General features: G+C 44.5%; 1 protein-coding gene across 2 annotated transcripts in view; it reads right to left on the bottom strand.

Moving 5' to 3' along the window:
* The window catches only part of NUB1 (negative regulator of ubiquitin like proteins 1), a 28,021-nt gene extending 15,736 nt beyond the window's left edge, over positions 1–12,285 (bottom strand). The window contains exons 1-7 of one of the 2 annotated variants that reach the window (XM_079930995.1): positions 12,206–12,285; positions 9,629–9,746; positions 7,005–7,172; positions 5,239–5,297; positions 4,146–4,216; positions 1,275–1,457; positions 987–1,078 (exon numbers count right to left, since the gene is read on the bottom strand). In XM_079930995.1, coding sequence (XP_079787121.1) covers positions 987–1,078; positions 1,275–1,457; positions 4,146–4,216; positions 5,239–5,297; positions 7,005–7,172; positions 9,629–9,746; positions 12,206–12,276 — 762 coding nt within the window. In that variant the 5' untranslated portion in view covers positions 12,277–12,285. Of the gene's footprint in view, positions 1–986; positions 1,079–1,274; positions 1,458–4,145; positions 4,217–5,238; positions 5,298–7,004; positions 7,173–9,628; positions 9,747–12,076 lie in introns of both variants that reach the window. The other variant, XM_079930996.1, reaches the window with a different exon arrangement.
* Between the last annotated feature and the right edge of the window lie 2,096 nt (positions 12,286–14,381).

Raw genomic sequence — 14,381 nt, 5'->3', positions numbered from 1 at the left:
GGCTGATCTAGATCTATTTCTAGTATCCGTAAGACTAAACATATAAAAAACCAGCCAGTAATGACTGTATCTTTTCTAAAAAGAGCATTCATTTCACTCTCTATTCTTAATCAGGTTTTTTTCTGAAGTATCTGTCAACTGTACCATTTCTAAAACAATTTTTGCAAGGTGATCCAAATTTCTTTAAAGTTCATTAATATTTTTAGATTTGAATTTGTATATAATTCCATTTTGTAAAGGTTTCCCCTAAAGATCTAAATATCATCATTTAATATACGAACGTAGTATCTGCAGTGGGCAAACAGTTGCCAAAAAAAATCAATTCAATGAGATTACAAAGCTCTCTTATTAAAACGTAACTTTAATCCTTAATTTTAAATCCATAATTCATACAGTGAAACCGACTCAAAAGTGTCCTTTAAAGACCAAAAAATTAAAATTAACTTGACCCACAGTCACTAAAGCTTTTCATGTAAGAAGCTACTGGACCCCAGCTCAGAGACTGATCTCATGGGCCAAGTTGTAGATGCTGCTAGAAAGACCCCCTTGGATATGTTCAAAGGTAAAACCACTTCACCCTTACTCCAAATTAGAGAACGGGGCTGTGGAGAGACAGGGGAAGAGGTGGCAGAATCATCTGTCACACTCTTCCCAAACTACCTAGCACCCCAGCCTCCCCTTCTGATCCGTCCCTTAGGGAATGAGGCCCCCAAGTAAAATAAACTACAGCAAAACAAACACTGCCACAGGAAGCCACTGCTCCAGGCCAGTGAGGTCCTGCCGTTCTGTACTCAGGCACTGAAACTCACAGGGTGAGCCGGCCAGATGAAGTGCTCATCATATGGTCATGTTCTCTGTTTATGAGCTGGAGACTGAAAGCTGCTTCTAATCCTTTATAATAACATTCCAAGATAAAACAAATAGAAAACCACTTCTGCTCTGACAGCAGATCAAAGAACAAGCCATAAATTTCTTACAGTACTTACTTTTCTTTCTGATGGAGGGATTCTGATTGATCTGCCCGTCTGGTTAGCTATGTCTAAGTATGGTGTGGTTTCTGGATCCACCACCATCTCAGCTGCAACAAAACCAAAAGGAACTCCATTAGTTCAATGTTAAAAAGCAATGATGGTGACATTAAAAATGTTAGACTGTAGGGGAAGAAAGGCCAACAAGAAATGTGATACTCCCCTCCCACGCACGCTCCCGCCCATCTGCTGCGTGATTTGCTGCCACCTTTGAGGACTTGAGCTGAAGTCTGAAGCTCTGTGTACCTCTCTCTGCCAGTATCTCCAGGCCTCTCTTAGTCCTCTGAATTCTTTTTTCTTTTAGTCTGGCTTCATTCTGCTCTTCTTCTTCCACCTGGGAGTTTTTCCTCACATCCTCTTCAGACTGTTTTAGTTCGAGCACCATAGCTTTTACATTGTGGGTCACTCCCTGTTCCTCAAGTGTCTTCCCTGTCAAAATCAGAAATGCACGTTATAAAGAGTCATTAAATTTACTGGGTAATAGGCCATCTTCTATGTTAAATGGAATCCTTAAGCCTGCGTCAGCACTTGCAGACCACCATGCCACATGATTGGTAAGAAGATGTTTAAATTTGGCTGTTTACCTACGTTATTGTTAAGCACTGGTTAAAATCAGCCAGGGAAAATGAGGTGACTAAATTAATCCTTTGTAATTTTCTTTATTCTCATCATAAGATCAAACTAAAGCAATCAACTGTTTGAGAATCTACTACAGAGAGAGACGTGATATCTCCCACCCTCTAGCTGGAGATATAATCCAGTTCTCAGCAATGGACTGGAGGCCAGAGTGCAGCGGTGCACTGTGAGAGGTAATTTACTGAAGTGGGTAAAAACAAACACCTTGGGTTCCATCCCTTCTTAACTCTATAGCCCTGAGTGAACCACTTACTGTCCACGTCCTCATATAAAAAATGGGAATAAAGACAGAGGTAGAAGTTAATGGAACAGAATGAAAGAGAATATGAACAAAATCAAAAGCTGGCTCTATGAAAAAAATTAATCAAATATACAAACCTAACAAAAATTAAGTCAAAGATGCAAAAAAACAACAAACAAAACGAAAAAAGGTAAATATAGATAGCAAACATTATAAAATACCAAAATAATATTATGAACTATAAGCATATAAATTTGAACACATTTCTGAAAACTCGAGTTGGACACACATTCATATGCATAGGTACATATACATACACATATATATATTTAGGAACTCGACAACCATTCTAACATTTATATTGAAAAATAGAGGACTTCCTTGGTGGCACAGTGGTTTAAGAGTCCGCCTGCCAACGCAGGGGACATGGGTTCGAGCCCTCGTCCGGGAAGATCCCACATGCCGCAGAGCAACTAAGCCCGTGCGCCACAACTACTGAGCCTGCGCTCTAGAGCCCGCGAGCCACAACTACGGAAGCCTGCATGCCTAGAGCCCATGCTCCGCAACGAGAAGCCACCGCAATGAGAAGCCTGCACACCTCAATGAAGAGTAGCCCCGCTCGCCGCAACTAGAGAAAGCCCGTGCACAGCAACAAAGACCCAATGCAGCCAAAAATAAATAATGAAAAAAAAGAAAAAGAAAGATCCATCAATGGCCAAGTTACCATGATAAAGAAGAGCCAAGAGGGAGACTCATCTTACTAGATTTTTTTTTTTTTTTTTTTTTGCGGTACGCAGGCCTCTCACTGTTGTGGCCTCTCCTGTTGCAGAGCACAGGCTCCGGATGTGCAGGCCCAGCGGCCATGGCTCACAGGCCCAGCCGCTCCGCGGCATGTGGGATCCTCCCGGACCGGGGCACGAACCCGCGTCCCCTGCATTGGCAGGTGGACTCTCAACCACTGCGCCACCAGGGAAGCCCATCTTACTAGATTTTAAAGCCACAACAACAAACAAACAAACAAACAAAAACCTCTGGTGAGACTATCCATGCAGCCCTGGGCTTGAGGAAAGAACTTCTTAAAACACAAACAATAAGGTGAAAAACTGATGGATTTGATAACATCAAAATCAAGGATTTCTGCCCAATGAAGGATACCACAAACTAATTAACATAGAGATGCGATGACAAACAGTGCAAAGATATCTAAAACAGGTAACAGGAAATGGCTAGAGGTGATGCTGGAAAGGACGACTAGGGCTAGGCTGCGAAGGCTGCATTACATCAGGCTGGGATGTGAACCTGACTCTCCGTAGGCCACAGGAACCTAATGGAAACCAAACAGACTACAGTGCTTGCCCGAACTGCTGCAACAGCTAACTGGTCTCCCAAGGCCATTCGTGTCTCCTTCGCATCCATTCCCCTACTGCAGCCAAAGTGATCTTTGAAACACAAATATAATTGTGTCTGCTCCCCAGCATCAATGGCTTCCCACCTCTCTAGAGAGAAGCCCTCTAATACTGAGTAAGGCTCAAGTCCAGGGTTCCTCAGCAGCACTACTGGCATCGTGAGCTGCATTAAGTCTCTGTTGTGGGGACCGTTCAGTGCCTTGATGTTCAGCACCATTGCTGGTCTCTTCCCATCAACTGTTATGAGCACAACCTCCCCTGGCCCCCTGCTACCAAGTCATGACAACCCAAAATGTCTCCGGACATCGCCAAATGTCCCCTGGGTGGCAAAATCACCCTTGGTTAAGAAGCACCACTATAATCTTTACAATGTGGCCTCACTGCCTGGCCCTGCATCCTTAAGAAGCACTACCCTCCGCTCACCTACTACACTCGGCCATATGAGACCTTTTCAATCCCTCGAATTCACACGATGGAGCTGTAACACGAGGCTCTCTGTCTGGAGCGCTCCCCACCGCAGCCTCCTCCCCGTCTTCACTCAGCTTTAGCTCTTCTCCCTCAGGGAGAATTTACTAGAAACTCTATTTTACTTTGAGCACGCCTAGACTTCCATTCTGTAACATTTCACCAGACCTGTACTGAGTATCTTTGGAAAAGTTGCTTCCTGCTTTACATTTTTATTTTAGTAAACTCTAAAATAATTGGTTTTGCATTATATACATGATAAAGCCACCCAAAATTTTTGAACAGAGGAAAAGTGAGAAAAAAAGATACAAAGTCATTATTTCTCTATTGACTTGATTTAAAAATTCTGCATACTTTGCCATAACATACCTAGTTGAAGTTGTTTCTTATTTATGACAATTTTGATATAATTTTCTTGAAATCCAAAGGTTTCAGCTATCCTGTAAAATAAACCCGAAAACTATAGGTAACCAAATTTGTTATTTATTATCCATTAAATAGATTTTAATCATGATAGCTATTTTATACATTCTTCTCAGAAACACCGAGTATTCCAATTTACTGACTCACAACATTACTTCAGATAAAGTCAGCTTACTAGATGGTTATTTGAAACTGTGTCAGAGACAGTGTCCTTTTGTAAACTATCTGTTTTACTATTTGGTTCCTTGTGAAGTAGAGACCACTGGTGCTGTGTATCTGTTTGAACAGGAGGGCCCTAGCTGCATGTCAGGAGAAAAGCCATCCTCTATACCTTCTGCGGTCTCCTTGGAGGAGCCCATAATAGGGGGAGTTGTTCCATACAATCTTCTGCTCATTGTGTGTTGAATGAATGATGCTTCCTGAATCCATCCCTAACAGCCCTCATGTAGACCAAAGAAGAAAATGAGAAAAATCACTTTAAGAAACACTGACTGGCTATCCCTGGAGGTATTCAAAATACTTACCAGTTAAAAATACACAAGCAGATGAAGTAATTGACCAGGTCTCAGCAGTTAGGTTTTCACTGGTATGTGACAGGCAGGTATTTTTTTTCTTTTTACAAATGGGCAAACAGCCTGAAACTGGCTGAAATACTTCACTGAACACCACAGCAAGCTATTAGTGCACTAAGGAATAAAATTCAAAACTAATGATCTGGCCAATATCAGGCTGTCTCCTATTTCTATCACTCACTCATTGATTCAAACACGTATCAAGTACATGCATCCAGAGTTCCCACCTGATCTCAAGTTACACCAGGAAGTGAAGAGATTGCTGCAAGTCCTGAGTTCTCACTTTGCCCTTAAATGCCAGTGTGAGCCTGAATAAGTCCTTCAGCCTCAAAGCCTCAATTTTCCCTTCCATTCAGTGACGATAATCAAACCTGCCCCATCTCTCTTACAGGATGGCCAGGGAGGATCAAATGAGCGGGTGTAAAAGAGCTGAGAGCACCTGGGGCACGGGGCACACAGATACTTACTTAGACCTCAGTTCTCTGCCAGTGACATGCAGTCGGGTCTCCAACAAGTTTTTCCTATCCTATTTAAAAATAAGACAAATAGAATACACTTGAATTTGACACTTTTTTGGAGCTGTTATTCTGCCTATAAAACCAGACAGGTTGATATCAGATGATGTAAATACTCGCATGCCTAGCATGAAGCTATTGAACAAAACCTGACGTGTGCTGACCCTGTGACCCGGAAGTCCTCAAGGGGGCAGCAGTGTGGCACCACAGGCAGGGCTTCAGTCTCTGGGGGAAGGTCAGCTGCTCACTGGGGTTTGTCCCCCGTCTACTCAAGGGAGCTGGCCTCTGCTCCACAAGGACCATCCCACAACCTCTGGCACTAGGGCCACCTCAGTGAGCAAAAGAGATAGTCCCTTCGGCGCTCCCAGTGAGGAGGGAGCAGCAAGACATGTTCCTGGAACCTTTCCTTCTCGGATGGCTGGGCTTCAGAGGAAAATACGGGACCACCAGCGACACCTATGAGACCATGCAAATCATCTGCTCTGATTCCATACTCACCAATCAGCTTTCTGACTGGTGGTCTGGTTTCCCAGGTACTTGATACTAGCAATGAAGAGTCCTGTATATACATACTGCCCTTTAAATTCCCAAACTGGCATTCTGAGATAGATACATATATAATTTCCTTCTTCTAATAAAGCTCTTTGCTTTTCCTAGAAATTTTTAACAGCTTTATAGAGAGGTAACTTACATACCTTAAAGTTCCCTGTCTAAAGTATAAGAGTCAATGGTTTCTAGTATATTTACAGAGTTAGACAACTGTTATCATAATCAAATTTCAGAACATTTTCACCATCTCCCCAACCAAACATGTGCCATACCTCCTATTCCCTCCCCTGCCCCCACCACAGACAACCATGAATATATTTTCTGTCTCTACGGATTCACCTACTCTAGATATTTCCTATCAATGGAACAACACAATATGTGGCTTTTTGTGTCTGGCTTCTTTCATAATGTTTTTGAGGTTCATTCATGTTGTAGAGTATCGGTACTTCGTTCCTTTTTATGGCTGAATGATATTCATTGTATGCGTGCACTCCATTTATCCACCGATAGACATCTGGGTTGTTTCCACCTTTTGGCTATTGTGAATTGAGCTGCTACAAACGTTCATGTACAAGTTTTTGTGTAGACATAGTTTTCATTCCTCTTGGAGTAAAATAGCTGGGTCATATGGTAACTCTTAAACACACTTATTTTCATTTCTTCTGAGAATAATTAACATTGATAAGTCAGAAGAGGCACCCTTGGGTGCCCTGCCTCAGTAACATTTCTGGACTTCAACTACTGAGGACGCGGCCCTGACACAGGTGGCCCAGGTTACGGTGGCCCTGCTTGGGCACTCAGCTCTGCCTCTGGCTTCCACTGGCATAGAAAAAAAAGACGAATTCCTTTGTGATGTGTCCTACACAGTTTTAGAAAATCTGAAGTAATCTTGTATTCCCCATTTTTGCTAAATGTTCATTCAAACTCTAGAAAATGTAAGAATGTTGAGGCACAGCTCTGTGAAGCCTGCAGGCCAGACTACTTCGTAAACGTTTCAGCTTAAGAATCCATAAAATTGACTTTTAAGTTTGTAAATGTTCAACATGTAAAGTAACTGAAAGGAATTTTATCTTTGGATTGTATCTTCAAAAAGAACTCATCATTTATTTAATCACATCACTAAGTTAACTAAGTATTAGTAACTATGTAAATTTGGGGAAACTACTCACTTTTTTTACCCGGGGAGGTAAGAAGACTTCGATTGTAGCAATTCCTGTTGCTTTATAGTGCTCATTGCCTGTGCCGCGCTCCACTGCTTTGCAACGTATTTCTTCTATTATCTTTTCTACTTCATTTTCACAACATTCTAGCTTGTCAGAGTACTTCTTAGCAAGGTCCTATAAAGAGAAATTTAAAAACACAGATCAATACAGTACCAACTCAAAAAAAAAAAAAGAACAGTGTACGTGGGACTCTAAGGCAAAATAACTAATGAGTGGTGTTATAGTGAAATCCAGACTGTGGCTTGACATCTTGAGAGGTGTAGAGTTTAGAGAGGACCCAGGGAAACATCAAAACCAGGAAAGGACAGGAAAATAGGCCCAAGAGAGAAAGTAAGACCAGTTGGGATTACACTAGGGGCGAAAAGCAAGGTGGGCTGTGACTTATGTAACTGCAGTATATACACAATTATTTTAAGGACTAATGAACTGTTCAATACCACTAAAGGGTGGGGACAAAAAAACCAAAAACACAAACAGAGGACATTCTAATTTTCCTAACTTGTGAGAACAAGTCAGGTTATACGACGGTGTTAAGTATATATTTATAATAGGGGAGATGTTCATGATACACATAAGTTACAAAACAGATCAGAGGACTTCCCTGGTGGCGCAGTGGTTAAGAATCTGCCTGCCAATGCAGGGGACACGGGTTTGAACCCTCGTCCGGGAAGATCCCACATGCCATGGAGCAACTAAGCCTGTGCGTCACAACTACTGAGCCTGCGCTCTAGAGCCCGTGGGCCACAACTACTGAGGCCCGTGCACCTAGAGCCCATGCTCCGCAACAAGAGAAGCCACCACAGTGAGAAGCCGGCGCACCACAAAGAAGAGTGGCCCCCACTCACTGCAATTAGAGAAAGCCCGTGCGTAGCAACTAAGACCCAACACAGCCAACAATAAATAAATAAAATAAATTTAAAAAAACCCGAAACTTTCTGTAATTCTCTAGAAAACATAAACATAATCACTCAGTGAGGGTTTTTTTCCCCCTCCTGACACCAACTGGATGCCCTACAATTCAATTCAGTTCTGTCATTACGATCTGGAGTTAGAGGCAGACTCCACAGGCTAAGGGCTCAATCCCACAAGTCTGCCTTCATTTCAGGCACCAGGTTACCCACACTTCTGTCTGACTTGGCTACAAAGTCAAGGGTCCCTACAACCCCTACCCCTTCAGGCTTGGTAATTTGCTAGAACAACTCCACAGAACTCAGGAAAATGCTCTACTTATTATTACAGTTTATTATAAAGAGTACAAATGAACATCTAGATGGAGATGTACATGTGGCAAAGTCTGGAAGGGTTCAGAGAGCAGGAGCTTCTGTTCCTGTGGAGCTGGAGTGTGCTACTCTCTGGCGCAGGGACGTGTCTGCCAATCTGGAAGCTCCCCAAATCCATCATTTAAGGGTTTTTATGAAGGCTCCATTATGTAGGCACGATTGATAAAATCACTGGCCGCTGGTGAGTAGCTTGATCTCCAGCCCTCTGCCCTCACCAGAGGCTGGAGGGTAGGGCTGCAAGTTCCAAGCTTCTAATCAAAGTCTGGTCTTGTAGGCGAGCAGCCCCACCCTGAAGCTCTCTCCAAAGAGCTGCCTCTTAGAACAAAAGATGCCCCTGTCACCCTTACCACTCGGGAATTTCCAAGGGTTTTAGGAGCCCCGTGCCAGGAACTGGGGACAGAAAGCAGCTTTCTTATTATGCCACACCTAGTTTCTAAGCCAAGAAATTATAACAAGCAAATTCAAAAGAAAGATCAGAAGGTTTGCAAAAACTAAAAAGTGAGTCCTGTCAGGAACAAGAGAGACAGGAAAACCCTAAGACCCTGACACAGCTATCACTATCACCTCCCAAGCACGTCATTGTGTCACAACACAGGACAATTTGATGCCCTCCTGACAATCCTTAGTCCTTGATAAATGTTACACTGTTTATCTCAATATACTCAGACTGAGAAAACAGAGAAGTACATTCTAGGATATTCCAATATAATAGATTTCTATCAAAAATGATTAATGTTCCTCAGCTTCGAAAGGCAGGCAAACTTCAATTTCTAGAAGTTTCACTTATGTAAAATGATGCCATTTCTGATGATACCATAAAAAACCAAGGCATAATTATTAGGAAAATATATTTTGGAAAAATGAACAGATAGCCATAGTGTAAACAAAGCTGGGGGAGGGAAGCATTGTTTTACAGCAGACCACAGTAGCAAGGAGGGCTGAGAACCCACCAGGACACTAACGCTGAACAGGTCACACACTAAGCTTCTGGCACTGGAACTGCCCTGCTAGCAGGAACACCCAGATTAATAAACTTAGGTAACATCATGAAGGTATTAGAAATGATATATGCCAAAATAATTAGATACCATTCTCATATAAATAAAATCTTTTTAAATAAAAATAAGCTTGCCAACTGCTAATAAAATGTGGGACCTGCTTTTCACTCATGTTTTTGGTTATGCCAAAGGTTTACCTGGTTGTGCCTGGCAATTTCTGGTGACTTCAGAATTTTACTTACCAAGGAGACTTACAACACTACTAATTATTAATGTCTTAAAAGGAAAATACCTTCAATGCCAAACCAACTTTTTTATTTTCATCTGTATATGGAGGTTTCCAGAGTTGAATTCTGTCTTCCCTTAAAAACTGGGTCAATTTTGCTTGGAGATATTTCTTTTGCGCCATCCTTGAAAGCAAAACAGTACATCACTGATACCCCATGCCACATTTCAAAGTGTTTTATAACTTACCTAATACACTGATGGGTTTTCTAGAGTAAGCAGAGGTCTCCTCCACTCCTCCTCCAGTTTAGTCTAAATTACTTTTAGACTAGGTTTTAACTAGCTCCAGGCTTCTCTAAAAGATATATATATTATATACAGACTGAAATATGTATTACATATGCAATTATATATATTACATAAAAATACATATTTCAAAGTTGCTAATATGTAGCAAGGTTTATTACACTTTTCTATTTCTTAACCTGCTATTATTCTCTAAGAGAAAAGATAAGATAAATCCCTAAAGTAGTGAACTTAAACAATTCGATGCAGAGCTTATCAATTCTCCTGTATATTGGCTATTTCAACACAAAAGACCAATCACCTTGGCAGGTAAACATGAAGAAAAGCTAGCTTGAACCATGAACTACCCATAACAAATATTTTCTATATCTGAATTTTTTAAATTAAAAATTTAGTGTTTACAATACTAGAAAGTTATGCATGCTATTTTGTGATAAAGCATAAAAGCAAATCTACATATACTATTCAAATCAATACTGGCTGGGTCATCATTTTACAGATGAGAAAACCAAGGCCCAAGTTTGTAAAATGACTCAATCAAGGATGCAAAATTAGGCAGCAGCATAACTAGCACTGGGACTTCTACCTACAACACCGGACCACTGGATTCTGCCTCCTATCGCGAAACCCCTTGCTGCTTCTCTGTCCTGTGCATGTAACTACTCTCTCCCAAAGAATCACACACAGCAATGGAGCTGTCTACTCAACCTTCACTAGCACACCAATTCAAAGGGGTGAGTGAGGCGGCTAGAGGATCAAACAGCTGACAGGGGCAGTACAGCCAAAACAGATAAGCAGCAAGAAAAGTCAAAAGCTATTACCCTTGAAGGATGAAGACACATTCTAGAGAGTGAAAAAATATGGAAGAGTTAATGTAACCCAGATAAGTAACTTTCTTTTTTTTATTCAGGGCCTGTATCCCACACTCCCCAAAACTCAATTCACCTGATTTTTAAATCAAGTTTGAGAACTTAAGTGTATTCCATAAACAAGTGTTTTAAAAGAAAGTTCAAATCTATTTTATATCAATTTGGAGGCAAGAAAGAGGGTAATCAGGATAGCGGGGAGAAAAGGGTTAAAGAAAAAAAACACATCAAAGAGGGGGCTGTGTGCATCCAGGTAACCTACAAAAGAACCCCAGATTTTCAAGCACTAATAAACTGCTTCTCACACAGAAACGCATATTAGCACTTACGAGCATTAGCTTTCCAAACACAAATAACTTACAGGACCACTACACAAAGTTAGTTCTCTACTGATAAATGTTCAGAAATTCCCACGAAAGTATCACTTGTGGGGAGAGGGCCATTTACTGGAGCCAAGCTATCTGTAAGGCTGAATGCACAGCCCTCTGCCATCCAAGTAGCTACCTGACCAAAGTCTCAAGGGATTTCCTAAACCTAGTGTGCGGCCCACACTCCACCCAACCAGCAAATAAACAGCAAGGAGGGTCTATGAACCACCACTTATGTTTGAGAAAAGATTACACCACTGTCTTGAAACTTACAAAACTTCACTTCCAGACAACCGAATAAACGAGGATACATATTTTAAATCAAAAGGGAAAAAGGTTTAATAAATCAGTTTCCGATTTTAACTGGAGAACTGAACGTTTCATGGATGCCATAGCATGTTCGGCAACACAGTCCCCACCAAAAGCAGAAATTCATTAGCACTACTGCTCTAAACTGAAAGCGAAAAGGTATAAAACGTTCCTTTAAAATTTCACTTTCACTTTTGTAATAAATCGACCAACGCTACCTTTCCCCAGCGCTTTTCAAATATATATCTATATATATATTCATTCAAAATACATTAATTCTTCTCTTAGGCAGACTATTACAAGAATCTTGTATTAAAAAATAAGAGTATGGGAAAGAGTTGAGAAATACAGAATCAGATCGTCAAGGCTGGAGAAAATGAAGTGTTTTCTCTTTAAACAGCAAAGAAAATCTGTCTTTGCAAATAAATCCCAAACGGCATATCTGGAATTAGTGTTATGACTCAAGCTTTTTGTATGGCTAATTAATTTTAATATATACATATATTTCTCTTTCTCCCTCCAAAGACACTATTCAATCTTCTTTTTAAGTACCCAGCACCTCAGCCCAGCCCAGAGCAAACCTAGGGCGCGGCGAAATGCCGGCGCAACCTGAAACCCCGGCCCGCCGACCCCAGTCCCGGCCGAGCCTCCGCGCAGGGCGCCCACCTCCCGCCGCTGCGGTCGCGCCCGACCCACACGGGGTTGGCGTCGGGGTCGCGCCGGGGGAGCGGGGGCGCCAGGCGGCGCGGCTGAGACCCGGGTCTGGGACTCGACGCTCGGCCGCCGACTCCTCACCTGCGCCACCGCCGCGCCAACCGTAACCCGCCGAATGCCCGGATGCGCCGGCGGCCGCCGTTTGTTTTCATTCCGGGTGAGGCCGGTCCCGCCCCCGCAGCCTCTGTCGCCGGGCCGCCCCGCCCCCACGCGGCGGAGAAGCAGGGTTGTGGGCGGGGCTAATGTGGGGGCGGGGTTGTGGGTAGGCTGTGGGCGGGGATAAGACGGACCGGGGGGTGGTGGGAGTGCGGGACAAGGGTGGGGCGGGGTTGGGGCGAGGACGCTGGCTGGAGGCTGGGGGAAGATGTGGGCGGGCAGAGGGAAGAGCGAGAAGGAGCTGGGGCGAAGACCCCACCCCGGACTTCCTGGGGGGCGGGGGCGGGGCTGGCGGGAAGACTCGGACGGCTAGATGCTGCGGGCCTCAGCCGGGAGCTGGGGAAACCGCCGGCCTAGCCTCTGAGGGTTGAGGAACTGTCAGGGCGGGACTGCTGGCCCGGCCCGGTTTGCCTGACTTCAGAGGAAATGGAGCCTGGCTTCGTTTCTCCAGAAACCTCGAAAGAGGCCAGAGCACCTGGCAGGAAGTCCCTTTTTCCCCCCCGAGGGAGAGTCTGGACCTTCTGCAGCCGGGTCCGCCCCCACCCCCCACCCCGCCAGGCTGGGCCAGATGTGATGTTCCCCCTAAAGTCGGGCTTTTCATCCCGCCGTCCATCACCCCGCCGGGGCCTCCCCTGGGTGAACTTCCCAGTCCCTTGCCCTCGCGCCTCTCCGCTCATTGCTGGCCCTCCTGACCCGGTCCCCACACGCTGTCGGCGACGAGATCTGTGGAGATCCGCCTGCTGCCGAAGTGCTCTGCCGTCGGATGTGGCAATACATGTAAACCTCTGCGCGGCCGATGTCGGATGTCTAGGTGAGGAAATAAGACCAGGGTGCACAGGGGCTTCCCTGGCGGTCCAGGGCTTAGGACTCTGCGCTTCCAGTGCAGGGGGTGCGGGTTCCATCCCTGGTCGGGGAACTAAGATCCCACGTGGCGCGGCCAAAAAACAAAAATACAAGGGTGCATAAAATCTTGAGGGCATTGTGTGAAATGCTCAGAGGTCGAGAGCAGAGCCTGGGTGGTTGAGCACAGGTCCTGGCCGAGCTTTGAGAGATGGTTACACCCGCCCTTGGCAGGACCCGGGAATGGAAGCTAGAATCCACCTCAGACCCCAGAAAGTTTACTCCGGTGAGGCTGTTGGCCCTTCCATTGCGAATCCCAAGGCCCTTCCTTGGACCCGCTCTAGCACTGCCGAGGGCTGGGGCTTGAGAGCTTGGGCCCGGCACCCGGCAGCCGGTTCCAGCCCTGGGTACCTGGGCAAGCTACCTGGCCCCCACCTCACCCGGGACGACAGTACCGCTGCCCGCTGGGGCACTAGGACCTGGTCCTCTCACTACACCGGGACAATCCCCACGACACGAGTATCACCTTTCCCAAAATGGATGTGTTGGGTCTAGAATCACACCAGGAGCCGCGGATGGTCTGAAAGAGGCTTTGCACACGCTCTGACACCCTCCACCAGGAGAGGGAAACACGACCCCCCCCTCCTGGTGCCCTCCCACTCTCTGGGGGAAGCCTCGGGTGGGATGTGCGCCTAAATCCATCTTCGGGCAGAGAAACGTGTTCCCAAAGGTGCCCTGTGTGCCAGTGTTCCTGGCCCCACCGGGAGGACTCTGCACACACCATGCGAGCAACATCCGTTCCCTTTTTTCCTCTGCTGACCTGCAGGCGTTGCCCACGGGCCTGACAGGGCATAGGAAGCAGGCAGGTGGCTGTGTCTTTCCAAACAAGAGTCTCCTACCTCCGTAGCCTCCTTTGAGTACACAAACACTTAGGAAAGCCTTGAAATTAAAGTTCTTTACCTTGGGCCAAATCAACTTCTGAGTCAAGGCGAAAGACAAATGGCAAAACGGGGGAAAATATTGCCAGTTCACATCAGAGACAAATCTCTTTAGTACATAAAGAACTCTCACAGTTTGATAAGAAAAAGACCAAAATAGAAAACTGGGCAAAAGCTACTAAAATATGATTCACTGAAAAGGAAATACAAATGGTTTGTAAGCATACAAAAAATTACTCATCTCATTCATGATGAGATACTAAATATAAAACTATACCAAAATACCACTTTTTACCTCTCAGACTGAAAAAAAATTGGATACC

This window comes from Stenella coeruleoalba (genome assembly GCF_951394435.1).
Source record: "Stenella coeruleoalba genome assembly, chromosome: 9".
NCBI classification, from domain to species: Eukaryota; Metazoa; Chordata; class Mammalia; order Artiodactyla; family Delphinidae; genus Stenella; species Stenella coeruleoalba.
Note: the sequence above shows the minus strand (reverse complement) of the source record. Positions and strands in the feature narration are given on the sequence as shown.